This window comes from Rhynchophorus ferrugineus, unplaced genomic scaffold (genome assembly GCF_030347505.1).
Source record: "Rhynchophorus ferrugineus isolate W39M unplaced genomic scaffold, kcgeb_rfMv2 rfM7, whole genome shotgun sequence".
Taxonomy (NCBI): domain Eukaryota; kingdom Metazoa; phylum Arthropoda; class Insecta; order Coleoptera; family Curculionidae; genus Rhynchophorus; species Rhynchophorus ferrugineus.
Genome location: NW_027472586.1, coordinates 17878252 through 17905089, shown reverse-complemented (window position 1 = coordinate 17905089; position 26838 = coordinate 17878252). Strand labels below are relative to the sequence as shown.

General features: G+C 34.5%; 2 protein-coding genes across 3 annotated transcripts; both read right to left on the bottom strand.

Moving 5' to 3' along the window:
* Window positions 1-16222: 16222 nt before the first annotated feature.
* On the bottom strand, window positions 16223-24945 carry LOC143199484 (uncharacterized). 2 transcript variants are annotated; one of them, XM_076409319.1, is made up of 3 exons: window positions 24876-24945; window positions 22007-24773; window positions 16223-16326 (listed from the first exon to the last, which is right to left on the bottom strand). In XM_076409319.1, exons 1-2 carry the CDS (start codon window positions 24892-24894, stop codon window positions 23908-23910), a joined length of 885 nt encoding a protein of 294 aa, XP_076265434.1. In that variant the 5' UTR covers window positions 24895-24945; the 3' UTR covers window positions 16223-16326; window positions 22007-23907. The 2 variants fall into 2 exon arrangements, with proteins under 2 accessions (XP_076265434.1, XP_076265433.1); XM_076409318.1 differs by having other exon boundaries at window positions 22007-24884.
* LOC143199485 (uncharacterized) lies at window positions 24841-26281 on the bottom strand. Its single transcript, XM_076409320.1, has 3 exons — window positions 25834-26281; window positions 25655-25773; window positions 24841-25370 (listed from the first exon to the last, which is right to left on the bottom strand). The coding sequence occupies exons 1-3, from the start codon at window positions 26153-26155 to the stop codon at window positions 24978-24980; spliced, it is 834 nt and encodes a 277-aa protein (XP_076265435.1). The 5' UTR covers window positions 26156-26281; the 3' UTR covers window positions 24841-24977.
* Between the last annotated feature and the right edge of the window lie 557 nt (window positions 26282-26838).

The following is a 26838-nucleotide window of genomic DNA, read 5'->3' as shown; positions in this document are numbered from 1 at the left end:
CACCACATTTTTACGTTAAAACAAAGTAGTGTTCAGGTAACTTAAGAATATGTTTTTATCCCTATGCATTTCATAATTTATACTGGCCCCATAACTATATATTGGAAATAGCAGAAAATACTTCAAAACATGAACATGTTCACCTAGTATATGAAAATATAATTTAAATTTATGTGCATTCGGAGACCTCCTCATCATAGCAAAATGCCGACAGGCATCAAAATGTCGTTCTGGAAAAATATCGGAGCAAGATGCCCCTCTTGTGACACCACCTACAGTTTCACTCCACATCCCATCCAAGCATCCCCATTCGAACGATCTCCAACTATATTAAATTCTGTTATGTTCGGTAACATCTGCACTGGCATCCGTCTCCGCCGCCGCCGCCGTCGTCGTCGTCGTCGTCGTCGGTGATGACGTCACGGTGTCACGTCGTCCTCTCCAATCAGCGGGCGATCGATGACTTCCGGCCTAGGACAACGTTCCGATGTGAGCTGTCACGTGAGTCGGAAAAGGTTCTTTTTCCTCGAGCGGCAAACTCGGACGGAACACGTGCTCTAATGATCCGTTCTTAAGTGAGTTTTTTGTCCCGTTCTTCCTCCGGGGCCCTCTATACTGTATTCGTCACGATCAATTCAGTGCTAATGGGAGTATTAGATTTATTTTTAGGTTATATGTTGGGTGTAAAAGTGGCCTGCAGATGTTCATTGTAAATTTAATTATAGAATAAATAAATATAAGGCTACAAATAAGTTGTGACTTGATTTTCTTACTCTGAAGTTTTATTCTAGCCCAGTTTTCGATTTCGTGTTGAAAATGTATCGCTTCCGGAAATTTTGTCCTTTTTCTTAAGAAGTACCTCTGGGTCATTCCATTAGACAGGCATCAACTGGAATAACTCGTAGCCCGAAGCTCTTTTGCTCCAAAATTACTTACACTCATTGTTCAGGTCATCTCTCTGTAAGTTGGCAACCTGGGATGGAACACGTTCTCTAATGATCCGTTTTTTCAGTTGAGTTTTTTGTCCCGTTCTTCCTTCGGGACCCTCTATACTGTACTCGTCACGATCAAGTCAGTGTCAAATGGAGTATTAGATTTATTTTTAGGTTATATGTTGGGTGTAAAAGTGGCCTGCAGATGTTTATTTGAAATGTTGTTTATAAAAAAATAAATAAATATAAGGCTACTGTAGCGACCGCTACGACCCTCTAAACCACCATGCATCCACCTACAGCAAGTTCAAAGGTTGGCAACGCCGATGGATTGGTACCATGCGGTTCCCGGCTATAAAAGACCACCTCGTCTCGAGCGATTCTCGAGTCTCACTCTCTTCCCTTTCCTCTATTCCCTTGTAACAGTACCACTTCCACAGCGCTACCGTACTTCCTCTACCTAACCTAATATCCTGACAGTTCTCCCATAGGTCACATGTAGTTTAGATCGCAATAATCAAGTATTTCTTCAACCAGTGTTTTTAGTTCTCGTGCAAATTCCTTTCAAAAATAGTAGTGAGTGTTCATTAATTCATTAGATGATTATTTTAAATTTAATTAAATAAAAATAAATATAAGCGTGTTTGTGTATTACTTTTGATATTTTTTGGTAAGCTTTATTCTAGTTCAGTGTTTAATTCGATGTTGAAAATATATCGTTTCCGTTAATTCTTGGCTTCTTCTTAAGAAGTACTGCTCGGCCATGCCATGAGATAGACATCAAATGGAATAAATCGTAATCCGACGGAGCAAAGTTCGATGAATACGGCGGCTAGGGTAGTGTTTGTATTTCTATGCATTTACATATAGATTTACACAAAATTTCCAGATGTGGCCGAGCGTTATATTTTAAAAATGTGAGATAGATATCATAGGAAAATAGATGCCGAAGCAATCATATAGCGACTTGTATGGAAACAACGTGCTTTGTCTTTTGTAAACTTACCCCGTTATTCCCACCAACCAACGTCATGCACTTTGCTGGACCGAACGTGTTACAAGTTGTTAGGACAAAACCATTTTATGTATAGATCCTCTTGTGCCTCAATTAATCCCTAATTATATTCTTATTAATTAATCTTTATTATTTGATTCTTATTCTTATTAACCGCCCCTGAAGAGCCGAAACAAGGCACGTTATGTGTTAATGAAATTTCTCGTCTGTATGGTATTCTTAGAACCTTGAGAAATTTGTATTGATTTGACAAACAAGATAGAAAAAAATTGACAGCTAGGTATTTAGAGATTTGAAAATTTAAATACAAAAATCTTATTATGAAACACATTATATTTGTTTATCATATGTTTATTTATTTCAGCATTAATTTGTTTTCACAGCAACGCGCAGTTTTGAATTTCGACAATAAGAAACGGATCGCTGCATATGTTCTAAAATTAAAAGCTGCTCAATATGCTGAAAAACAGGATATGAAAATTCAGTGTTCAACAATGATTCTTTAATAGAAATAATAGAAAATGAATCTAATTTTATTATGAAATAGACAAAACGACAGAAAGCTAAAAAATTGATAAACAAAAAAAAACAGATAAGGCTAAGAATTTGAATAACCAAAACACAGTTCAGCGTCTTGTTCACAAAGCACAGGAAACAAAACAAATAGGTCAAGTTTTCAATCAAAGATGTAAAACCCTTTTAAATGATTCAGGCTCATCTCAGATATTTCAAAGATTATGAGAAAACAAAATCTAAGATAGATTGGATTCAATATGTCATATACAAACCCTGCACAATGCACTGTGATTATTGTAACCAATATCAACGCTTAAAATTACACACTGAAAAAACTGTCTAATAAAAATAAAAATTAATATAGCCAGAAAAATAAGCGAAAAAAAAAAGGAAAGCTGGAAAGGGGTTGTGACTATTTTTATGGTAATAAGTATTTAAAATTAGTACCAAAGACGAGTGCACCATCTAGCCGACATTAATTAAAGTTGACATATCCTAAAACTAAGAAAAAAAATTACTGCTTTTTAAATTAAATTATAACAAATAGTATTAAGTAACTGTAAAAATAATAGAGTGCATAAAATAAATAATAACATATAGGAACTGAATAAGAATTTGTGATAAGTTATGTTAGTAAAGGAGTATCTAAAGTATGTAAGTACCAAATATGATTGTGATTGTGTTTTGCCATTTGAAAAATCAAAATATTTTTTTGCCTAATACATGATTATAAAGGTATATGAATATTTTTATTATATTGTTATCTTCCCATTTAGTTTATATCGATTAAAATTAAGAAACTCAGAGTATTATAATTTTTTTCCTCAGGGTAACTATCATGTGAATTAAAAGTACCCGTCCTGACACATAGATATCGCTACTAGAATTAACTTCATATGTTTTTTAGTTAGCGCCAACCCTCAAAAGATGCGTGTATAAATTTGACACCTGTCGGGTTATCAGTTTGTAAATTATAGCATTTTGAGTGAAGCAACTTTGGTTATTGTGAAAAAATGGATAAAACGGATTTTCGCGTGTTGATAATATATTGCTTTTTGAATGGAAAAAATACAGTTGAAGCAAAAACTTGTCTTGATGCCGAGTTTCCGGATACGGTCCATCTGTAGAATACGGTTGATTTAACTCTAGTAGCGCCATCTGTTTGTAATTCCGGGGACTTTTCAAATGACCTGTTATATTATGTTAGCAAAGGCTGAGACCAGTGTGGAGCTATAGAGTTGTGGGGCTGCGCCAGTGGCTCTAATACCCAAGTGATTCAGAGGTTTGAAATAAGTGCTGAAGTATATTGTGAAAGCGCCTTAATATGCAAGCATTTGTGATCCGCATCGCAACCTAGAAATTGATATGGTTACGGGTGCTATCAGAATAGCTGCCAATTCCCATTAGAAAATACTTCAGAACCAAGTCAACACGGATGTGTCCAGACTTCTAATATCATTAGAGGTCTCAAACGGAAAAACTTCTGATCTTGCAAAGGCCTGACTACTAGGAGATTCACTGGAAAATATCTCAGTTGTAGTTGCTTATTAGTAGGTCAAGTCGGATTAAAGTTAATTTTTAGTTGTATTCTAGATTTAATAAATAAAATATTATAAAAAATTTTCTATTCTATTACCTTTTACCTTCTACTCTCTTACCAAACCTTCGAATATAACAAAAAAGGACTGTTGAGCACTATAGTCAATTCTTCGTACTACTTGTCTAATGTGATACAGAGTGATATCAAATATATATATAGTCATTTATATAAAAATTAATATAAAAATTAATATAAAAATCAGAGGCTGATAATTAAATCACTAACATGAATTGACAATCACAAATAAACGAGGGTGGTCCAATAAGTACTTAGCATCCACTGCTGCAACTTTATTTGCTTCCAAACTTGAAAAGTAACTCGAGTCATTTGGGTAGAATGAGGAGATCACCGCCGCCAGGCAGACTCACTTTTCAGACTTCGAGGAAATGTATTTTTCAGACGGGCTAAAGAAGTTGGATCATCGCTGGGTCAAGCGTATCGAGCTAAAAAGAGACTACGTTAAGAAATAAATCGCCATTTTTCCAAAATGTTCCTTTTTATTTTTTGAGCTAAGCACTTATTGACCACCTTCGTATTTTTCCAAGGAGAGTAGGAGGAGTTTTCCTTCGCCTCGATCACTGCGGTTGCCAATCCATCTTTTAGTGGTTAAACCAATATCCTCAGTATGTTGTAAACAATACCTAGTAGGAAAGAGTTCCTTACTCAAATTCTCCATATTAATAGAAATATATCAACTCATCTTATCGAATTTTATGGTCAATTGATGAAAATACGCAAGGTATGCTACAAATATATCTATGAGAAATATAAAATCATTAATAACCATACGGATGCTTTATGTAGCCACGACAAATTGGGCAAAAAGAAATTCCAAACGTGCTGTAACAAATGGGAAAATTATGAGAAATTCGAAAAGCCAGACGGGGGGTTTAAATAGCCCGAGCTCTGACAAATATTGTATTGGCAAACTATTCCGCTTCATTGGTAAACATTAAAACATCCGTACAGCGATCGAATTAGTTCAGAAGTGCTCGTAAACAACAATAATGTCGGGGTTGCGTTTAATTAGGCGAATTGTCGAAAATACATTTGGAATACATCAAAATTACAAAAACCAATCAACTATAGACCGAAGTTCCGCAAACGCGGGCTATCCGAATTTGCAACTAGATTAGGAACGCGCCCAGATCGGATACGAAATATGTCGATTGGTCATTTATATTAAACCGAAATAGGCGTTGTTTTGTCGTTGGTGCATCAGTATATTTTGGTTAATATTGCTGAGAATTACGGCGGTATTAATCGTAGGCAAAAATGGTGAGGTATTCGAGAAACTAAATTAGAATTTCCAAATTATTCACTCTAAAATTGTATTTGTTGCTTGTCTATATTATTACCCTATGCCAAAACTCTTGTGACGATTATTGAGCTCACAAAGGAGTGTGAGGTTTGCCATATCTAAATTATCTATCAAAAATTATTATATATAAAAAATTACATATAACATATAAGAGGACTACTACGTATATTCTATCCACAATAACAGTGAACTCACGTCATCTATATTTATAACGTGAAAACGTCGCAATGTTAAGGTTATTTAGTTTATTTTGACTTTGATATATAACAACAATATAACGTATATAAAATAATGAAACAAAATATAATTTATTTTAACATGTAACAACTCGCGGAATATGCTGCCTGTATGTTTTTGTAATATTTATTGCTGCTATTTCTATATCAAATTCAGTTTGTAACGGTAAGTTTAGATAGATATTTCGGTCTAAGTTTTCTCTAAATAGTGGCCAGTTAGTTCTGTTGTTGCACAGAGAAGGGAGTTTAATTTTGAAGGTAATTTGTGAAGAAACTATTAATGTTATTGGTGAATGACCAGAAGACCAATTAAAACGTGATTCTGTATAGCACTTTTTTGTATCAATATTTTTGTACAGAAATTCTGTATAAAGTTTAAAACAGAAATTTATAATATCGGGTTTTTTAGTTCTGTCTGAAGGCCAATATGTTGGTTCTGCAGTAGAGATATGTTGTAGATTATCTGTTTTTATAGCTTTTAATAACTCTCTACCTTTTGAGGTTATTAACCACTTCTTGAACCCCACATTAAGTGTAATTACAGTATTAGGACTCGCGGAATATGCTGCCTGTATATTTTTTGTAATATTTATTGCTGCTATTTCTATATCAAATTCAGTTTGTAACGGTAAGTTTAGATAGATATTTCGGTCTAAGTTTTCTCTAAATACTGGCCAGTTAGTTCTGTTGTTGCACAGAGAAGGGGGTTTAACTTTGAATAATTTGTGAAGAAACTATTAATGTTATTGGTGAATGATCAGAAGACCAATCAAAACGTGATTCTGTATAGCACTTTTTTGTATCAATATTTTTGTACAGAAAATCTGTATAAATTTTAATACAGAAATCTATAGTATCGGGTTTTTTAGTTCAGTCTGACGGCCAATATGTTGGTTCTGCTGTAGAGATATGTTGTAGATTATATGTTTTTATCGCTTTTAATAGCTCTCTATCTTTTGAGGTTATTAACCACTTCTTGAACCCCACATTAAGTATTTGCACTGTAATCTCCTGCGGCTATAAATCTACTACCTAACGCACTAAAGAAAGCTTGAAAGTGGCCTGCGTTGTTGTTATGTTTAGGTGGGCAATAAATATAGATATAGAATAAGAAGATATAAAAATAGAATTTTAAAGTACTCCGCATCGAACAGTTGGATTTTCATTTTTTCATAGCTCACTCTTTTGATTGTGTAGTGCGTAGTCATCACTACGATAGGTCGAAAACCATCGTTTTCGACCTATTGAAAGTGGATGTTTTATTACCCCTTCCTTATAAATTGTTATTGGTGGTGGTTTGGGAACAACTTTTTCAGGGCTTGGTTATAGATTCGTTTCAATTTCTTCCGATAGATCGCTAGTGCTGTTTTTGTCTCTAATGATTGCTGTAACTAATAGTAACTGATCCTTGTTTGTTCTCTTGCGATTTCTTCTTCTGGGCTTCTCAATCACTTTTGTTAATGTTTGTAATCCATTCTGTTTGTGGTGTTTGTGTTATCGATTATTGTTCTAATCTTGTACCACAATGTGTAGGTCATTGCGTTGAAACGCTATGGTTAGCTATTTTTAAATTTTTAATATTTTATTTACTATGAAAAGATAAGAAATAAAATAAAAAATAGATTGTTTATTTCACGCACTTCACTTTTTACTCACGTATTTATTTACACTAGTTTTTTGACCAAAAATATTATTCTTAGAAAATGAATTGTAGAAAGGGGACTGTAGAAAAATAGGGAAAAATAATTTTTGAAAAATAATAATAATGGGATACCTAAAACGACCTCATCCGCTGCGGTCATAACTTTTTCCCCCATACGACAATATCCAGTCGTGTGTTAAGTCAAGTTCGCGATTCAATAGAAACGCCGGGTCCTTGTGACCAATAACGGCTGTCCAATCAGCGTTTGCCATATCCCAAAATTTAATGCGTAGCAGTGGCGATCAACAGGGTTCAACTGTCAGTCGGTTTCGGTTAAGTGTATTGGTAAGCCCAGAGGCAGTCCCACATAACCCGGTGCAAGTTGTCACTCCAGGGCAAATCTCCGCGACCTGGTCTGCGTCCTGCATTCCACCGCCTGCTTTTAGGCCAGATCAAAAAAAAATGCTATCCAAGATTTTCGAGAAACTATATATCAAGAGGCTCAAAGCAATCACAGAAGAAAAAAGTATTATTCCACAGCATCAACTTGGTTTCCGCAACAAACACGGAAAAATAGAGGAAATTCAAAGATTCGTCAATCAAATAACTAAAAACTTAAACGAAAAAAATATTGCTCAGCTGCATTCCTCGATATATCGCAAGCTTTTGATAAGTTGTGGCATCCCTCCTTAACTGCTAAAATCATACCTCAGAGACAGGCATTTTATTATGAGATAGGGTGACGAATCAGGCGGTTTCGATTAAGTGTATTGGTAAGCCCAGAGGCAGTCCCACATAACCCGGTGCTACTTGAACTACATATATTCACTACATATATAACCCATATATTCAGGTATTCCGTAGGGCAATGCCATTGGCCTATTGCCCGGAGATCCCATATCAGCTACAAGGAACCTCCAACTTCATCTCAGCAAAATTCCTTTGTGGTTCAAAACATGACATATCAAGGCCAATGAGACAAAGTTTTAATAATCATGAACTAGCGCAAGTAGATAATGTAAATATCTGAGAAAGTATCTGTATCGACCCTTAAATTGGAAGAAACGTGTACTAATAAAGTGTAAACAACTTGGGCTCATAGGACGTAAATCCAAATTATCTTTGGTTAATAAGATAATGCTGTATAAGACAATTCCTAAGAACATATGGACGTATGATATCGAAATGTGTGGTACTACTGGCAAATCCAACAGAGCCTCCCTTCAGACATTCCAAAATAATATGCTACGTGCCATCGCTAACGCCCCATAGTATGGCAGTAATTCAGCACGATATCCCCGTAGAAACAATAAATAGTATGACCTCAAGTGCCAATGTAAAATTTTCTGAAAGAACGTCAGTACACCCGAATGCATTTGACAAACAATTAAATGTGCGCGATGTCGTAGTGAAGTGAAGTGTATAGGTTGAAACGATTACTACCATCCGACCTGTTTAATAAACACATAAAATAGTTCTTACAACACTTTAGAATAGTAATCAAATTAAGTATAATACTAGTTTATAACTTCGTACGGGAGATCATTAACTGAAGCGATCTTCGACATGTCATTGTATAATGCAAATCTCATCAAATACTTTTAATTTAGCAAAATTTTATGTTTTCCGTTCCAAAAAAAGCCGCATTTTTCATACAAACAGATATAACAAGTCAATTGAAAAGACCCCGGCCTGACATATAGATGGCGCTACTAGAATTAAATCCATGTATCCATATTTTTTAGTTAGCCCGAAACCTCAAAAGATTCGTGTATAAATTTGACAGTTGTCGGATTTGACAGTTTGTGAATTATAGCATCTTGAGTGAAGGAACTTTTGTTATTGTGAAAAATATGGATAAAAAGGAATTGCGTGTTGACAAAATATTGCCTTTTGAAGGGATAAAATACAGCTGAAGCAAAAACTTAGCTTGAAACGTGGTGTAATGAGCAGCGAAGATGATGAACGCCATGGACTCCCAAAAGAGGTTGTTACCGACGAAAACATAAAAAAAATCCACAAAATGAATTTGAATAACCGTAAATTGAAGTTTAATGAAATAGCAGTCATGCTAAATATATCAACTGAACGTGTACATCATATCATTCACGAATATTTGGGTATGAGAAAACTCTGTGCAAAGTTGATGCCCTGCGAGTTCACTTTTGACCAAAAACAACGACGAGTTGATAATTCGGAGCAGTGTTTGAATATGACAAAGCGTAATAAACCCGAGTTTTTGCGTCGATGTGTGACAATGGATGAAACATGGGCTCCATCACTTAATTCCGAAGCCCATTCCGGCAGTCACCCAAGTGGACTGAATACGATGAACACTTTTTAAAGCGTGGGAAAAAGCAACAGTCGGCTGTCAAGATTATGGCGTCTGTATTTTGGGATGCGCATGAAACAATTTTCATTGGCTACCTTAAGAAAGGAAGGACTATCAACAGCAACTATTACATAGTGTTATTTGGCCGTTTGAAGAGCGAAATCGCCGAAAAACGACCGCATTTGGAGAAAAAGAAAGTTCTGCTTCACCATGACAATGCACCGTGTCACAAGACAGTAAAAACGAAAGCAAACATCCATGAATTGGGCTTCAAATTGCTTCCTCATCTACCGTATTCGCCAGATCTGCCCCCAGCGACTATTTCCTGTTCTCAGATCTCAAAATAATGCTCGCCGGGTAGAAATTTTCGTCGAATGAAAAGATGATCGACGAAACTGAGGATTATTTTGAAGCAAAGGATAAATCGTACTACAAAAATGGTATCGCAAAATTGGGAGGTCGCTTTATTCAATGTATCACCCTTGAAGGGAATTAGGTTGAATAAAACAAACTAATTTTGCCAAAAATATGTATTTTACTGTGGTAGGCCGGGAACTTTTCAATTGGCCTGATACAAGCAACAATATAGTAATAATAAAGCAATCCCAATATTTTTTAATTCAAATTATTAAACCATATAATATATTTCAGTGTGTGTTAGATGTGGTTCTCTGTTATTATCTGGTACCATAATAAAAGTTTTATAATATATACGAATACATTTCATATAATTACTGACTAATTTATTCCATATTTGATAATCCGAAATTTCCGCACACTCAAAGATTTAATTTCTTTTGATGAAACTCGCACGTCCTGCATCGAAAGCTCCCTTGATTATCTCGGTTTTTTCTCTTTTCCGCCGTCATTATCATACTTATGGCCAAAGTCCGAGCCGTAAGTTACTCGGGACGTATTATTAGAAGAACAAGAGGATCATAAAAACAACTTTGACCACATTAACCAGCCTATATGTATGCTGGCGGGACCGTCCGTAAACTATTAAATCAAGAAGCGACTGCGAATTCGAAATATTATTAATAAATGCGCCGTCGATAAAGAATTGCGAGAAATATCCGAACAATAATAAAAAAAAAGTTTTCTTGGGCCAACGGAATCGTAACGGAGTCCGGCCGGATTGGGCATCTCGAGCGTTTGACCGGTCGTAAATGGACCAATAAAAGAGTTAGAAATCGTCCTATATTGTCTCGTAAAATAGCACAAAATCTGTACGATTTTGATTTACTACGCTCGAGATGGCTTTATGGGATGTTGATGTAATATTATTGTCGATGTCCGATATGGGCCTGAATTGCTAATCAATCATAACTGTTATTTTGTTATTATTTTATTATCACGTATAATCGACGAATTTAAACAAACTTTAGTATATTTATGAAACAATTACTTTATTACACTCTATAGTCTATCCAGCGATAACTTATAGTTTCGTTCTCACACCTTCTCAAGCACAGGATACATTAAAAATCATCGTGGTCTGGTAGATGCCTATACCGCGCCGGCGTGCACGTCCCCAGTGTTAGAAATATTTGAATATCCTCAGTATTGCTTGGGACGTCACGAGTAGGGCTATATTTTATCTATAACCAAACTTCTGATATCGGCATAGTGTTAGTCTTCGAGGCGCAAAATATACTCCGTATTAGTTATTAAAATAAAGGTTGATGTTCATAAGTTTTATATTAAGCTATATATACCATACATATGTATATATAGTACATGATATATACATGTACATGTATATATATAGCAAAAATGACTTTAAAAAAACAGTAAGAGCATGACATTAATTTATGAAACATTTTAGAGGAGGTAAAAAACCGAATTAATTCCCATATATTCAGGAGTTCCCCAAGGTGGTGTACTGGGTCCACTACTGTATCTTCTGTATACGGCCGATCTGCCCAATACAAAAATAACTACTGGAGCAACATACGCAGACGACACAGCAATCCTGGCATCCCATGAAGATCTAGTCACAGCATCAATAAACCTAAAACCCACCTGGATCAAATACAATTATGGTTGAAGACATGCGCATTAAAATCAATGAAACAAAATTCACCCATGTGACGTTTACACTGCGTAGAAGAATATGTCCACCAGTGAATATCAATCATCGTCAACTCCCCCAAACAGAGCATGTTAAATATCTTGGTATGCATTTAGATCGACGCCTAACCTGGAAGAAGCACATACTCTCTAAACGGAAACAACTGGGACTAAAATTATATCAAATGTATTGGCTCATTGGGCGCAAATCCAAGTTATCATTAGATAACAAGGTGTTGCTGTATGAGTCTATACTCAAACTTATTTGGTCATATGAAATCCAACTATGGGGTACCGCTAGCCAATCTAATATATCATCATTCAACGGTTCCAAAACAAAGTGTTGCGTGCCATTGTTGATGCTCCATACTATATTTCAAATAAAGTGATACAACACGATATTCTTCTAGAACCTATAACGAGTGTAATTCAACGTGTTTGTGTGAAGTACTTCGAAAGAGTGTCAGCGCATTACAATGTACTCGCTAATCAGCTAAATATGCGACGTGATAGTGAAGTGCGTAGACTAAAACGTTTAACACCACCTGATCTGATTACTGGACATATGTAGACTTTAGAATAAGACTAATTAATTAAGATAATATTTTATACAGAAGATCGCTTAATGAAGTGATTTTCTGCATGCCATGTAAATATAATATAGACATAAGAAATACTCATTGCCTATAGTGCAGATTGTGGAATCACAAAGAGCAAAAAGATCTATTCCATAAACTATTTACTAATTTACCACATATTTGAATATACAATACTACAAATGTATTATATATAAATAAAATTTTACAACAACTTTCTTGTATATACAGTCCTTTATACTTCTGACACTAATTACTAATTAATTACAATACAACAAAAGTTGCAATAAAAAATTTTTCCAAATAAAGCAAGTTTAATATATTTCATGGAAAAAGGGCTTACACACTAAAAAACACCACCATATTTAATGAAATCAAGGACTCAAGTACCTAAAAACCCAATGACGTTAATATTTTGTGTTTTTTTTTAGAATATGTGCACTTTTAAGTATTTTCTTTCGTTTCTTCTTAGGCCTACTTTTCTCTTCTTTGATATATTGGCAGATTATTTTTCCTTATCAACAAATCATGCTGTTACAATCCTTTCCTAAATAGTTACCTTTGCAGGATTAATGTTATGCAATATTTTCCTGCAGTTATGAAATGCTTATAAACTGGATGATTAATTGAAATTACTTAAATATATTACTACCCTATTACCTCATCAAAATTCAATTGTAGAGTATTATTCTGAGATTCATATTGGCTACTTGTATTTGCTTCAATATCGAGTCTTATTACATTCTTAACAAAAAAAAATACTTATATAGACAGACTCAAATTTATTTTTTGCCCTAACTCTTCTTGACGTATAGAATCCTACCTAAAATTCATTCGTAAGATAATAATCGATAGTTTTATGGAAAATACTTCCTTGATGATAATTCATTTAATTAATTTATCCTATTAGTGACAACTGAAACTAAACCTATCGTTGTCTCTTCATATTTGTAATCCTGTTAATACGCTGAAATGTTAAACTAAAAGGCCTTCTTTTTAAGTAAAAGAGAACGTCACAATATAACTTCAAACAATCCATATCAAACGCTTTAATAGTTAAACAAATAAATGCCAAACATTAAATCAAAGCAATATCTTTTATCGCCATTTCTTATGAGGAACGCTTAGCTTGCAACAGCCTGCAGTATTGCCAAATATAAAACAAGAACTATATACTGTACTAAATAGTAAAAAATTATAATTTTTTGTTTCAAGACAAAATATAAAAGATAATTTCAGAAAGTTTGGTTAAATAAATGATTTTTCTAAAATAAATTATGTCAATAAGGTAAATTTGGCAGCATCCACTTTTAGCATTTCGGCTTGCGGTGGGTAGATTGCGCCGACGAATATACGAATAGTTCCGAAAGTAATCGAATGTCCGGACCACGATGATTTTTAATGAATACTCTCACGTACTATCACACAAGTTCGGAGAGTTTAGTCGTCTTAGTCTGCGGACAGAGTGTCATCCATGCAGTAGCTGAAGCGGCTCTAGGTATTACCAGAATATTCTTCTTGTTTTATTCTTAAGAGTCTATTGGAGATATATGATGTTAATTATCTCTTCATACTGTTTTGGCAGCATTTTGATTAATTTATATATCAAGTCCTGGTGCCAAACTTTATCGAGGACTTGTGCTACGTCTTGGAAAACTACAGGGCATGTTTGTTTTTCTTTCAAAGAATATTTAATCCAAACTAATAGTCCGAAATTGCTTTGTTTTATTATTGAACTTATTATTGAACTCATTCAATATTGGCCAATACTCTATACTTATTTTAAATCACGACTTAATTGTTAATTATTATTAGAAAATATGTATAATTTGTGATGTTTATAAATGTAAATACAGTACACGATCGTTAATGTGATCTAATTCAAACAAGTTGAAACAAACATTATTTAATGTTATTTAAGTGATTTAAATAATAAACGTTTTATTGAAAGAAACTATTAAAACATATACATGAATTTAGTCTGTCTGCCTTTTTGACGAATGTATAAATTTTGTGTGGCAAGGTTTTCATTATTCAATATTTACTGTCTACTGTAATGTATAATTAATATAAAACTATTATAATAAAACTATAATTATAAAATATAGAAAAACTTTTTTATACTTAAATTGTCTGGGTGTTTTCGAATCAAATTTCTTTTCTGTTTCTCTTTCGTAAGACCTTATCAGTGCCTTACGTTCGTTCAAAAACAAAAGAACATTTTTAATAAAATATAAAGAATTCATCAAAATTATTGCGTTAAGTTTCACTTTAGAATTGGTGTTTAACTTTCTCAAGCATTCGAAATTATAAAGATTTAATAAATGATAAAGAAACATTTTTAATGACTCGAACCACTGGGAGCTCTTCAATATCAACCTGTGGAAACCACATCAAACAAATTGACGAAACAGATCGGCGCCTAAAAATAGTCGATTGAAATACCCCTTCTCCTATTTGATCCATCCAGACTGAGATGGGATTTCTAAATTGGAGGACATTCTTTGGAATACGTGTATTGAAGTTGAGAATAATTATACCGAAAATTCGAAAAACCTAGTATTATTCCAGAGTAGTTATGAAATACGATAACAATATAAACACTAACCGCTGACGTTTGATAACCATTCCTTAAGCCGTCGCATGAATACTGTGTTTTATTGGCTGAAATACTTTCTGTCGAATAAATTATAACAATGGACATTTTATCATAAATTTAACTACCATCTGTTTAACAATTCTTAATTATCCAAACTAAAAATGCTAAAAAGGAACAGCCGACTTGGTGGCGCAGCGATTGTCGAGGGTTCGAATCCTGCTGGGGCATGGTCGTAAAATCTATGTTTGTGATTGTTTAATATTTGCTATTGTTCTAGACAAGAGTTTAAAATCCGATAAGGAAAATGATCCCAGCCAAGCCAGTAACCAGGCTGGGTAAGACCGGATGCCTTCTGGGATGATTTCTAAAGTTGAGGTTCGGAGCTCACATTAAGCTGTAGATCCAGTCATTAAAAAATCCAAGAGGTTGACGTGACTAAAATCAATAAATCTTTCTTTCTTAAAAAGGAACAATAAATTTAATTATTAATTTCCAAAAAACATTCTTAACATACCAAAGTTTACAACCTTATTAAAGATTGCAAATCACAATCTCGAACTGTGCTGTCATGTACCAAATGAGGCAATTATTTCTTTTTTGTTGCAGAGCCAAATAAAAAGAAACATTGTCTTCAAATTAGTCTATTGGGTTGTATGACGCTGTAGTAGTTTTATAAGGGTTGGTGGGGTTAGACGGGGTACTAGGCCTAACAAGTGTTTCAAATCCTCCAATCCCGTTTGTTCTTACGTCCGACCATCGGCCGCCATGATAGTTGTCATTCATATGAGTGTTAAAAAAGGCGGACATCATTAGTTTTAAATATTGAGAAAACTACTATTTTAGTTGGTATTCTTACGGTTTCATATAATTTTTATGCTTGTAACAAGCGTATCGAAAGTCGGCAAATAAAGTGTCACACAAGTGATATTTGTGTGAGCTGAACGAAACTAAAACAAATAAGAATATGTTTGATATCGAATTCTTTATATTTATTTTATTTATTCAATTAATAACATTTTATTCAATTAATTAATAAACAAATTTTGTTTTCTTTTTTTGGGATGGTGAGATATTACAAAGGAAAGTCTGAAAGAGGAAAATGTAGAGAGGAAGCTATGAAGAAGGCCGTAGAAGCTATTAGAGAATATAGGATGGGTTATATGTTGGGTTTTATATATATATATATATATATATATATATATATATACTAGCTGACCCGACAGACTTCGTCCTGTCAAAAAGATTTGTAATGTGGCAGTTTTTGTGCCTACGTATTTTAAAAAATTCTCCTGAACAGAACCATCACCCTGGTGATAGGGCGTTGTGAATAAAAAATAATTAAATAAAACATATATAAGGATTGAAAAGTAAGTAATCGCTTTATTGTTAATCATGTGAATCATAATTATTATTATTATTATCATTGTAGTGCTTTGTGGTATACGATGTTTTTTGTTTGATTACCTGGCGCATAGATAAACAAATCTGATGGTTTTCCAACACGGGAACAGGCAACATACAATTGACCATGTGAGAAACATGGGTTTTCTAGATTAATACCACAAACACTTAATGATTGCCCCTGGGACTTGTTTATAGTCATAGCAAAAGCAAGCCGCACTGGAAACTGTAGTCGTTTAAACTCAAATGGCACATCAGTCGGAATCATTGGGATGCGCGGTATGAGAACATCTTCTCCTTTATACTTTCCTTTGAGTATAGTTGCTTCTATCACATTGTTTAGTAATTTTTTTATCGCTAACCGTGTACCGTTGCAAAGACGCGGTTGGTTGATATTTCGCAACATTATAACCACCGATCCAACATTTAATTGAAGATTGTGAGGTGGCAATCCTGGCAAATCCAGCGAGTTTAAAAATTCCGGTGGATAGTTGACTACATCATCTTGATTAGTAGCCGAATCAACTGATTTATATATCCTCAATTCGCCTGTAATTTGTTCTTGAATTTTGAAATTTAATTCATTTACATCTATGTTTTTTGCAGCCAGTATAGCTCGTTCGCTCAACCAATCATGGTTTCTGTAATTTTGAGAAACATCTGGAAACACCTTCTGAATAAGTTCATCTTTTGATCGAGTTAACTGACAAAAACTTTGAGGAAAGTTAATGCAGCCAGTCAACATGTTTATAGGAAATTTGCTATTACCAATGTCAATGAGTTGTTTAGAGAATATGTTTCCAGATTGGTGATTTTGCAACTCTACACGCATATTCTTGCTTAAATGAAGTACTTTGACATGTTTCCACAAATTGGAGGACTTTAGACAGGCATTGAGTTCATCAGCTGGCGTTGATCGTGGAATCACTGGCAATGTTTGACGAAAATCTCCTGCTAATAAAATCATTGCACCACCAAATCGGTTATTATTGCTACGTAGATCTTTTAAGGTTCTGTCTAAAGCCTCCAAAGATTGTTTATGTGCCATCGTGCATTCATCCAAAACAATCAATTTACATTGCTGCAAAACCTTTGCCATTGCAGAGTTTTTCGAAAAGTTGCAGGTTGGAGTTTCATTGCTTTGCATATTTAATGGCAATTTTAGTGCTGAATGGGCTGTTCGACCACCTTCAAGCAAAGTTGCTGCGATTCCCGACGAAGCGAGTGCAAGTGCAATTTTATTTTGTGAGCGAATTGTTGCTAATATTAATGAAATCAAAAAAGTTTTTCCTATACCACCAGGTGCATCTAAGAAGTAAATCCCTCTAGTTTCATCATTTGTTACTTTCATAAGAGTTTCAAATACATACTTCTGTTGTTCATTTAACAGTGGAAGATTTGTTTGAATTAATTCTTTCAAAGCGTTGAGATCATACAGTCTTTCTCGATGCAACTCTTGGTTAAAAGCGTCATGCATTGGACGATTGGGCGCGGTCAGGCCTAATTGAATTAATAGTTTGTTTGACATTATCAAGCACATGTCCTCAATTGAAATCAATGCTTCATTGTAAATTTCTTCACTGATTTGTATATTTGGATTTCCCATTCTATTCCGTATTTGATACAAAATATCATCACACATATAATCTTTGTACTTCATCCACAAATCAATTGGGTTTGATGGGAAGCATGTAGATATGATTATAGAAAACAATGTTCGTATTTGATGAGCGTGTGATGATATTACAGCATCATTGAGAGTTTGATCCCAATGAGCGTCATTTTCAAGCAATTGCAAACGTTGACAGGCTTCTCTGTAGGATCCACATAATTCACCATCAACAGTTCGTAACTGTTGGAATGATGTTGGGCCACGTACATTGACTAATAGCAGTCGTAAATAAAAACATTCATCATAGCTTGGATGTACTGAATAAATCCGGCCAATCGCATCGGTGGAATATACATCTGTATATCCTGGAACTGGTTTTCCTTGTTTCCGTCGTATAAATCTCCTTGAAGATTGATTCCAGGTATAATATTTTGGCATTTCAGAATATAGCAATGTTTGTGCGAAATCATCGTTTTGGCATGTCTCAAAAAAACTGGTTAATGTAGTAGATGGTGGCTGAGCAGCTCTTTGTACTGCGTTCTGTGCTGTAAAATACACTCTTTGTCCATTTTCTAAATGCACAGCTAAGTGAACAACAGAAGGGTGTCTCTTATGAATAGGAAAAGAAAATATTCGCCAAACTGCTTCATTACTACTGACATAGCGGCCCATTTGGTATTGGGTAACTTCATCATTAGAATTCTCTGCACCAATTCTAATCACAGCCATATCACTCCCTTTGGTTACATATTTGCAAATGTATTTAATCGATTTCACTGAATGGCAAGATTCAACGTTGATGTGTGCTTTGAATGTCTTTGATAAAATGGGTGAATATGGAACAATCCAACGATTATCTATTTCAATATCTTGTTGATTTAATTTGACAATTGTTGATTTTCCATTGTCTGCTGTCGATCTGCGACGATACAATGGATAACCGTCATTACCAGTAATTGTTTCCGATATTAATGTCCGTGGATATCGTTTTGAACATTTACCATCCATCATACACGGTGAATTTTGATTAAGAGTTCCACAGGGACCATGTATCATGTTTTTGATAACTACCTCATGCAATCCAGGATCTACTTGTACATTAGGGATTTCAGCTGATATCACTGCATCAACTTCATTTGGCCTTATCTTTTCAACCAACCAAACCAAAATGTGTGCATGTGGCAATCCTCGTTTCTGCCACTCCACAGAATACATCCAGCAGCGTGTCTCACCAAACACATTATGTTTTACGATGAAATTCATTAAAGATTTCAACTTTTGTCTAAAGACTCTGGCTGTAATATCATGACGATCAATGGGTGATTGCCCAGGGAATAACTCCTGCTTAATTTCTATCCATTGCGGATTGCATGTAAATGTGATGAACAAATCTGCTGTACCATAATGACGAACATACGACATGGCATCTTGAGCATATTCGTGCATATGCCGAGGGCTTCCGATGTATGTTGCTGGAAGAATAGTCATCCGACCGACATTCTGTGCATTTCCATCAGTATTAATCGCATCTCGAAGGTGAATATACTCTTCAGATCGGAGTTTGGTTTGATTCAACCTGATGAATGTTAATCTCTCCGTTTCAATTTTAACATACATGTCAACAACATATTTGTGATATAATCGCCGACATTTCAATATGTGATTATCTGCATTTTCCCGAATCATTAGGCGGTATGAATAATAGTTCATTGAACTGACTTTTTTGTTGGTTTCAGAACCTGTAAACAGATTTTGTTTTAATAACATTCAAATACATAATATAGTGACTGAGATATTATCGCCATAGCTAAACTAATATTTTAGTTACCTGTAATGGGATTTATCATTTTTATTGATAAATCCTAGCCATCTTCATCTTGCCAAAATATAATGGGATATTGCAGTGCATCATATGAGCGGTGTGTTTCCTTTATACGTTGTAATTGATCATTCCGACGATGTAAAACAATATCACGGGATTCCAAATTTTCTCCAACTACAACGATAGCAACTTCATCAATAGTTGGTGCATTAAAACGTCTTGTATGTTGACCTGCAGGTGTTTTATCAGCTCTGATTACAATTTTGTGATTATCGGATGGCATCAGATCCAGGGCAGTTTTAAACAATATAATCAATTGATTGTGTTGATGAAATAAAGTTTGTAATTGTTCTACAATAGACCTCTTTACTAAATTGTTATGTGCACAACGCAGATCAATTTCTTGTGGTGAATTGCCCATAAAATAAATTTGCAGGAATTTGTTGTCTCTATCTGACACTGGTAACAGTGAACCTGCTCTGTGATATATTTGCCCTTGTATCTGTAAATAAAAAAAATATTATGGTGTGGTATAAATTAATGGATTGTCAGTGATCAAACTTAAATAATATTTGATCTTAAAAAGTATATATTTAGTTTTAACTAATATCTATCAAATATAAAATATAATAAAAGTGTCACTGAAACTGAATCACCATATAATATGATGACTAAGTGATATATTTCGTAATGATTAAGAAATTGAAGATTAGTAACACATCTTAACTTTGGTGACAGAAAATTTTGTTCGCTAAAATAATTATGAGTAACTGCTATAATACATACCTTGAAAGTTGGCATAAAATTTTCCCGAACTGCATTTGTTGCCCCAAATGAAGTCATTTGAAAGCAATTGTTATATTGTTGGATATGTGTCAAAAAGTGTATAGAATCTGTTCCTATTCCTGAAACCAATGAGTACAATGGTTCTGGTGGTGGATCCAATGGTATCAATTTCACTTTACCATTTGCGCAACACAATCCATTGGCTTCGTTTTTGTATTTTAATGCCTTACAGTGTGAGCAAACCAAGTTCATAGAACCAATAACAACACATTGGTAGTTACTGTAGTCAATTGACACATCGTAACTGAAAGCAGCTCGATTCAAACTTGCGCGATTATTAGTTGAATGTCGCGCTCGCGCTTCACGCGTTTGTGATATCCGAATTCTTTCACGTTCATTTCCGTCGTCACGTTCTTGTGCAGTACGATTAGATCGGTAATTAGCTTGGTTTATAGCATTTCTGGTTCTTCTACCTAAATTGCTTCGTCTTATAGGAGGCATATCAAATATAAATTATTTTTTCACTAATCACGAACTAAACAAACACTAACTAACTAAACACTCTGCACAAAACACGATATACGAATTTGTTTCGTGTATCAGTTGACAATTCATCTGTCATCTGTCAAACATCTGTCAGTTCATCATGTCAATGTCAATCAATTCATCTGTCATCTGTAACAGACAACTTTTTTTTTTTAATTTGATATGACTTGAACTCAAATCCTTTTAAGCCGTACGAATTGTTTTATTTATTTAAAATTTGGATATTAAAAATAATAAAACACTGTTGGTAACGCGATTTTTGTTTGACTAATGTAATGACGTGGAAACTGATGCATTTTATCTCGCGTGCCGAAACTAATACAAAAGAAACGCGAGTTTGGGAACGCGACATTAGACTCCTCCAACTATGTATTCTGTGCTCCAACGCACACACGCACATTGTTTTGATAGATATGATCTTTGACGTTAGGAACACACCTACATTGCTTAGACAACAGTGAGTGCTTGTAATTTAATATGAACTTTATACCATAGCAATAAAGCTCAAATTGACTACGTTTTAGTTACAAATCATTTGTATGGGAAAAAGAAAAGGGCTATTTTTAGGGTTTTTCCAGCAATAATTCTAATTTTTCTCGCCGTAAAAACCATCCTTGAACTTCAACGAACATTTTAAAAAAAGATTTGGCCAAATTGGTCCAGGCGTTGTTGAGTTATGCGCTTACCAACACATTTTGCGATTCATTTTTATATATAAGACTAGCTGACCCGACAGACTTCGTCCTGTCAAAAAGATTTGTAATGTGGCAGTTTTTGTGCCTACGTATTTTAAAAAATTCTCCTGAACAGAACCATCACCCTGGTGATAGGGCGTTGTGAATAAAAAATAATTAAATAAAACATATATAAGGATTGAAAAGTAAGTAATCGCTTTATTGTTAATCATGTGAATCATAATTATTATTATTATTATCATTATATTGCTTTGTGGTATACGATGTTTTTTGTTTGATTACCTGGCGCATAGATAAACAAATCTGATGGTTTTCCAACACGGGAACAGGCAACATACAATTGACCATGTGAGAAACATGGGTTTTCTAGATTAATACCACAAACACTTAATGATTGCCCCTGGGACTTGTTTATAGTCATAGCAAAAGCAAGCCGTCAACATGTCTATAGGAAATTTGCCATTACCAATGTCAATGAGTTGTTTAGAGAATATGTTTCCAGATTGGTCATTTTGCAACTCGACACGCATATTCTTGCTTAAATGAAGTACTTTAACATGTTTCCACAAATTGGAGGACTTTAGACATGCATTGAGTTCATCAGCTGGCGTTGATCGTGGAATCACTGGCAATGTTTGACGAAAATCTCCTGCTAATAAAATCATTGCACCACCAAATCGGTTATTATTGCTACGTAGATCTTTTAAGGTTCTGTCTAAAGCCTCCAAAGATTTTTTATGTGCCATCGTGCATTCATCCCAAACAATCAATTTACATTGCTGCAAAACCTTTGCCATTGCAGAGTTCTTCGAAACGTTGCAGGTTGGAGTTTCATTGCTTTGCATATTTAATGGCAATTTTAGTGCTGAATGGGCTGTTCGACCACCTTCAAGCAAAGTTGCTGCGATTCCCGACGAAGCGAGTGCAAGTGCAATTTTATTTTGTGAGCGAATTGTTGCTAATATTAATGAAATAAAAAAAGTTTTTCCTGTACCACCAGGTGCATCTAAGAAATAAATCCCTCCAGTTTCATCATTTGTTACTTTCATAAGAGTTTCAAATACATACTTCTGTTGTTCATTTAACAGTGGAAGATTTGTTTGAATTTATTCTTTCAAAGCGTTGAGATCATACAGTCTTTCTCGATGCAACTCTTGGTTAAAAGCGTCATGCATTGGACGATTGGGCGCGGTCAGGCCTAATTGAATTAATAGTTTGTTTGACATTATCAAGCACATGTCCTCAATTGAAATCAATGCTTCATTGTAAATTTCTTCACTGATTTGTATATTTGGATTTCCCATTCTATTCCGTATTTGATACAAAATATCATCACACATATAATATTTGTACTTCATCCACAAATCAATTGGGTTTGATGGGAAGCATGTAGATATGATTATAGAAAACAATGTTCGTATTTGATGAGTGTGTGATGATATTACAGCATCATTGAGAGTTTGATCCCAATGAGCGTCATTTTCAAGCAATTGCAAACGTTGACAGGCTTCTCTGTAGGATCCACACAATTCACCATCAACAGTTCGTAACTGTTGGAATGATGTTGGGCCACGTACATTGACTAATAGCAGTCGTAAATAAAAACATTCATCATTGCTTGGATGTACTGAATAAATCCGGCCAATCGCATCGGTGGAATATACATCTGTATATCCTGGAACTGGTTTTCCTTGTTTCCGTCGTATAAATCTCCTTGAGGATTGATTCCAGGTATAATATTTTGGCATTTCAGAATATAGCAATGTTTGTGCGAAATCATCGTTTTGGCATGTCTCAAAAAAACTGGTTAATGTAGTAGATGGTGGCTGAGCAGCTCTTTGTACTGCGTTCTGTGCTGTAAAATACACTCTTTGTCCATTTTCTAAATGCACAGCTAAGTGAACAACAGAAGGGTGTCTCTCATGAATAGGAAAAGAAAATATTCGCCAAACTGCTTCATTACTACTGACATAGCGGCCCATTTGGTATTGGGTAACTTCATCATTAGAATTCTCTGCACCAATTCCAATCACAGCCATATCACTCCCTTTGGTTACATATTTGCAAATGTATTTAATCGATTTCACTGAATGGCAAGATTCAACGTTGATGTGTGCTTTGAATGTCTTTGATAAAATGGGTGAATATGGAACAATCCAACGATTATCTATTTCAATATCTTGTTAATTTAATTTGACAATTGTTGATTTTCCATTGTCTGCTGTCGATCTGCGACGATACAATGGATAACCGTCATTACCAGTAATTGTTTCCGATATTAATGTCCGTGGATATCGTTTTGAACATTTACCATCCATCATACACGGTGAATTTTGATTAAGAGTTCCACAGGGACCATGTATCATGTTTTTGATAACTACCTCATGCAATCCAGGATCTACTTGTACATTAGGGATTTCAGCTGATATCACTGCATCAACTTCATTTGGCCTTATCTTTTCAACCAACCAAATCAAAATGTGTGCATGTGGCAATCCTCGTTTCTGCCACTCCACAGAATACATCCAGCAGCGTGTCTCACCAAACACATTATGTTTTACGATGAAATTCATTAAAGATTTCAACTTTTGTCTAAAGACTCTGGCTGTAATATCATGACGATCAATGGATGATTTCCCAGGTAATAACTCCTGCTTAATTTGTATCCATTGCGGATTGCATGTAAATGTGATGAACAAATCTGCTGTACCATAATGACGAACATACGACATGGCATCTTGAGCATATTCGTGCATATGCCGAGGGCTTCCGATGTATGTTGCTGGAAGAATAGTCATCCGACCGACATTCTGTGCATTTCCATCAGTATTAATCGCATCTCGAAGGTGAATATACTCTTCAGATCGGAGTTTGGTTTGATTCAACCTGATGAATGTTAATCTCTCCGTTTCAATTTTAACATACATGTCATCAACATATTTGTGATATAATCGCCGACATTTCAATATGTGATTATCTGCATTTTCCCGAATCATTAGGCGGTATGAATAATAGTTCATTGAACTGACTTTTTTGTTGGTTTCAGAACCTGTAAACAGATTTTGTTTTAATAACATTCAAATATAAAATTAAAATACATAATATAGTGACTGAGATATTATCGCCATAGCTAAACTAATATTTTAGTTACCTGTAATGGGATTTATCATTTTTATTGATAAATCGTAGCCATCTTCACCTTGCCAAAATATAATGGGATATTGCAGTGTATCATATGAGCGGTGTGTTTCCTTTATAGGTTGTAATTGAAAATTCCGACGATGTAAAAAATATCACGGGATTCCAAGTTTTCTCCAACTACAACGATAGCAACTTCATCAATAGTTGGTGCATTAAAACGTCTTGTATGTTGACCTGCAGGTGTTTTATCAGCTCTGATTACAATTTTGTGATTATCGGATGGCATCAGATCCAGGGCAGTTTTAAACAATATAATCAATTGATTGTGTTGATGAAATAAAGTTTGTAATTGTTCTACAATAGACCTTTTTACTAAATTGTTATGTGCACAACGCAGATCAATTTCTTGTGGTGAATTGCCCATAAAATAAATTTGCAGGAATTTGTTGTCGCTATCTGACACTGGTAACAGTGAACCTGCTCTGTGATATATTTGCCCTTGTATCTGTAAATAAAAAAAATATTATGGTGTGGTATAAATTAATGGATTGTCAATGATCAAACTTAAATAATATTTGATCTTAAAAAGTATATATTTAGTTTTAACTAATATCTATCAAATATAAAATATAATAAAAGTGTCACTGAAACTGAATCACCATATAATATGATGACTAAGTGATATATTTCGTAATGATTAAGAAATTGAAGATTAGTAACACATCTTAACTTTGGTGACAGAAAATTTTGTTCGCTAAAATAATTATGAGTAACTGCTATAATACATACCTTGAAAGTTGGCATAAAATTTTCCCGAACTGCATTTGTTGCCCCAAATGAAGTCATTTGAAAGCAATTGTTATATTGTTGAATATGTGTCAAAAAGTGTATAGAATCTGTTCCTATTCCTGAAACCAATGAGTACAATGGTTCTGGTGGTGGATCCAATTGTATCAATTTCACTTTACCATTTGCGCAACACAATCCATTGGCTTCGTTTTTGTATTTTAATGCCTTACAGTGTGAGCAAACCAAGTTCATAGAACCAATAACAACACATTGGTAGTTACTGTAGTCAATTGACACATCGTAACTGAAAGCAGCTGGATTCAAACTTGCGCGATTATTAGTTGAATGTCGCGCTCGCGCTTCACGCGTTTGTGATATCCGAATTCTTTCACGTTCATTTCCGTCGTCACGTTCTTGTGCAGTACGATTAGATCGGTAATTAGCTTGGTTTATAGCATTTCTGGTTCTTCTACCTAAATTGCTTCGTCTTATAGGAGGCATATCAAATATAAATTATTTTTTCACTAATCACGAACTAAACAAACACTAACTAACTAAACACTCTGCACAAAACACGATATACGAATTTGTTTCGTGTATCACTTGACAATTCATCTGTCATCTGTCAAAAGTCATCTGTAACAGACAACTTTTTTTTTTAAATTTGATATGACTTGAACTCAAATCCTTTTAAGCCGTACGAATTGTTTTATTTATTTAAAATTTGAATTAAATTTTAAACAAATAAAAAATTTTAAATAAATAAAACAATTCGTACGGATTAAAAGGATTTGAGTTCAAGTCATATCAAATTTAAAAAAAAAAAGTTGTCTGTTACAGATGACTTTTGACAGATGACAGATGAATTGTCAACTGATACACGAAACAAATTCAAACAAAAAGGGCTATTTTTAGGGTTTTTCCAGCAATAATTCTAATTTTTCTCGCCGTAAAAACCATCCCTGAACTTCAACGAACATTTTAAAAAAAGATTTGGCCAAATTGGTCCAGGCGTTGTTGAGTTATGCGCTTAGGAACATATTTTGCGATTCATTTTTATATATAAGATATATATATATATATATATATATATATACATAGTGTCATAAATTACATGCGCAAATATGAATGAAACCTGAAAGATGAAGGTGCCGTTGGGTCGACTGACCCCGGCACTTTCACAC

Excerpts from the sequence above, each read along its gene's own strand:
- LOC143199484 (XM_076409318.1), bottom strand. The coding sequence starts at position 24,801 with ATGTTATTAAAACAAAATCTGTTTACAGGTTCTGAAACCAACAAAAAA.
- LOC143199485 (XM_076409320.1), bottom strand. The coding sequence starts at position 26,155 with ATGCCTCCTATAAGACGAAGCAATTTAGGTAGAAGAACCAGAAATGCT. Across the intron at positions 25,774-25,833 it reads TGGATTGTGTTGCGCAAATG|GAATAGGAACAGATTCTATA; the intron begins GTAAAGTGAAAT and ends CATTGGTTTCAG. Across the intron at positions 25,371-25,654 it reads ATTTTATGCCAACTTTCAAG|ATACAAGGGCAAATATATCA; the intron begins GTATGTATTATA and ends TTTTATTTACAG.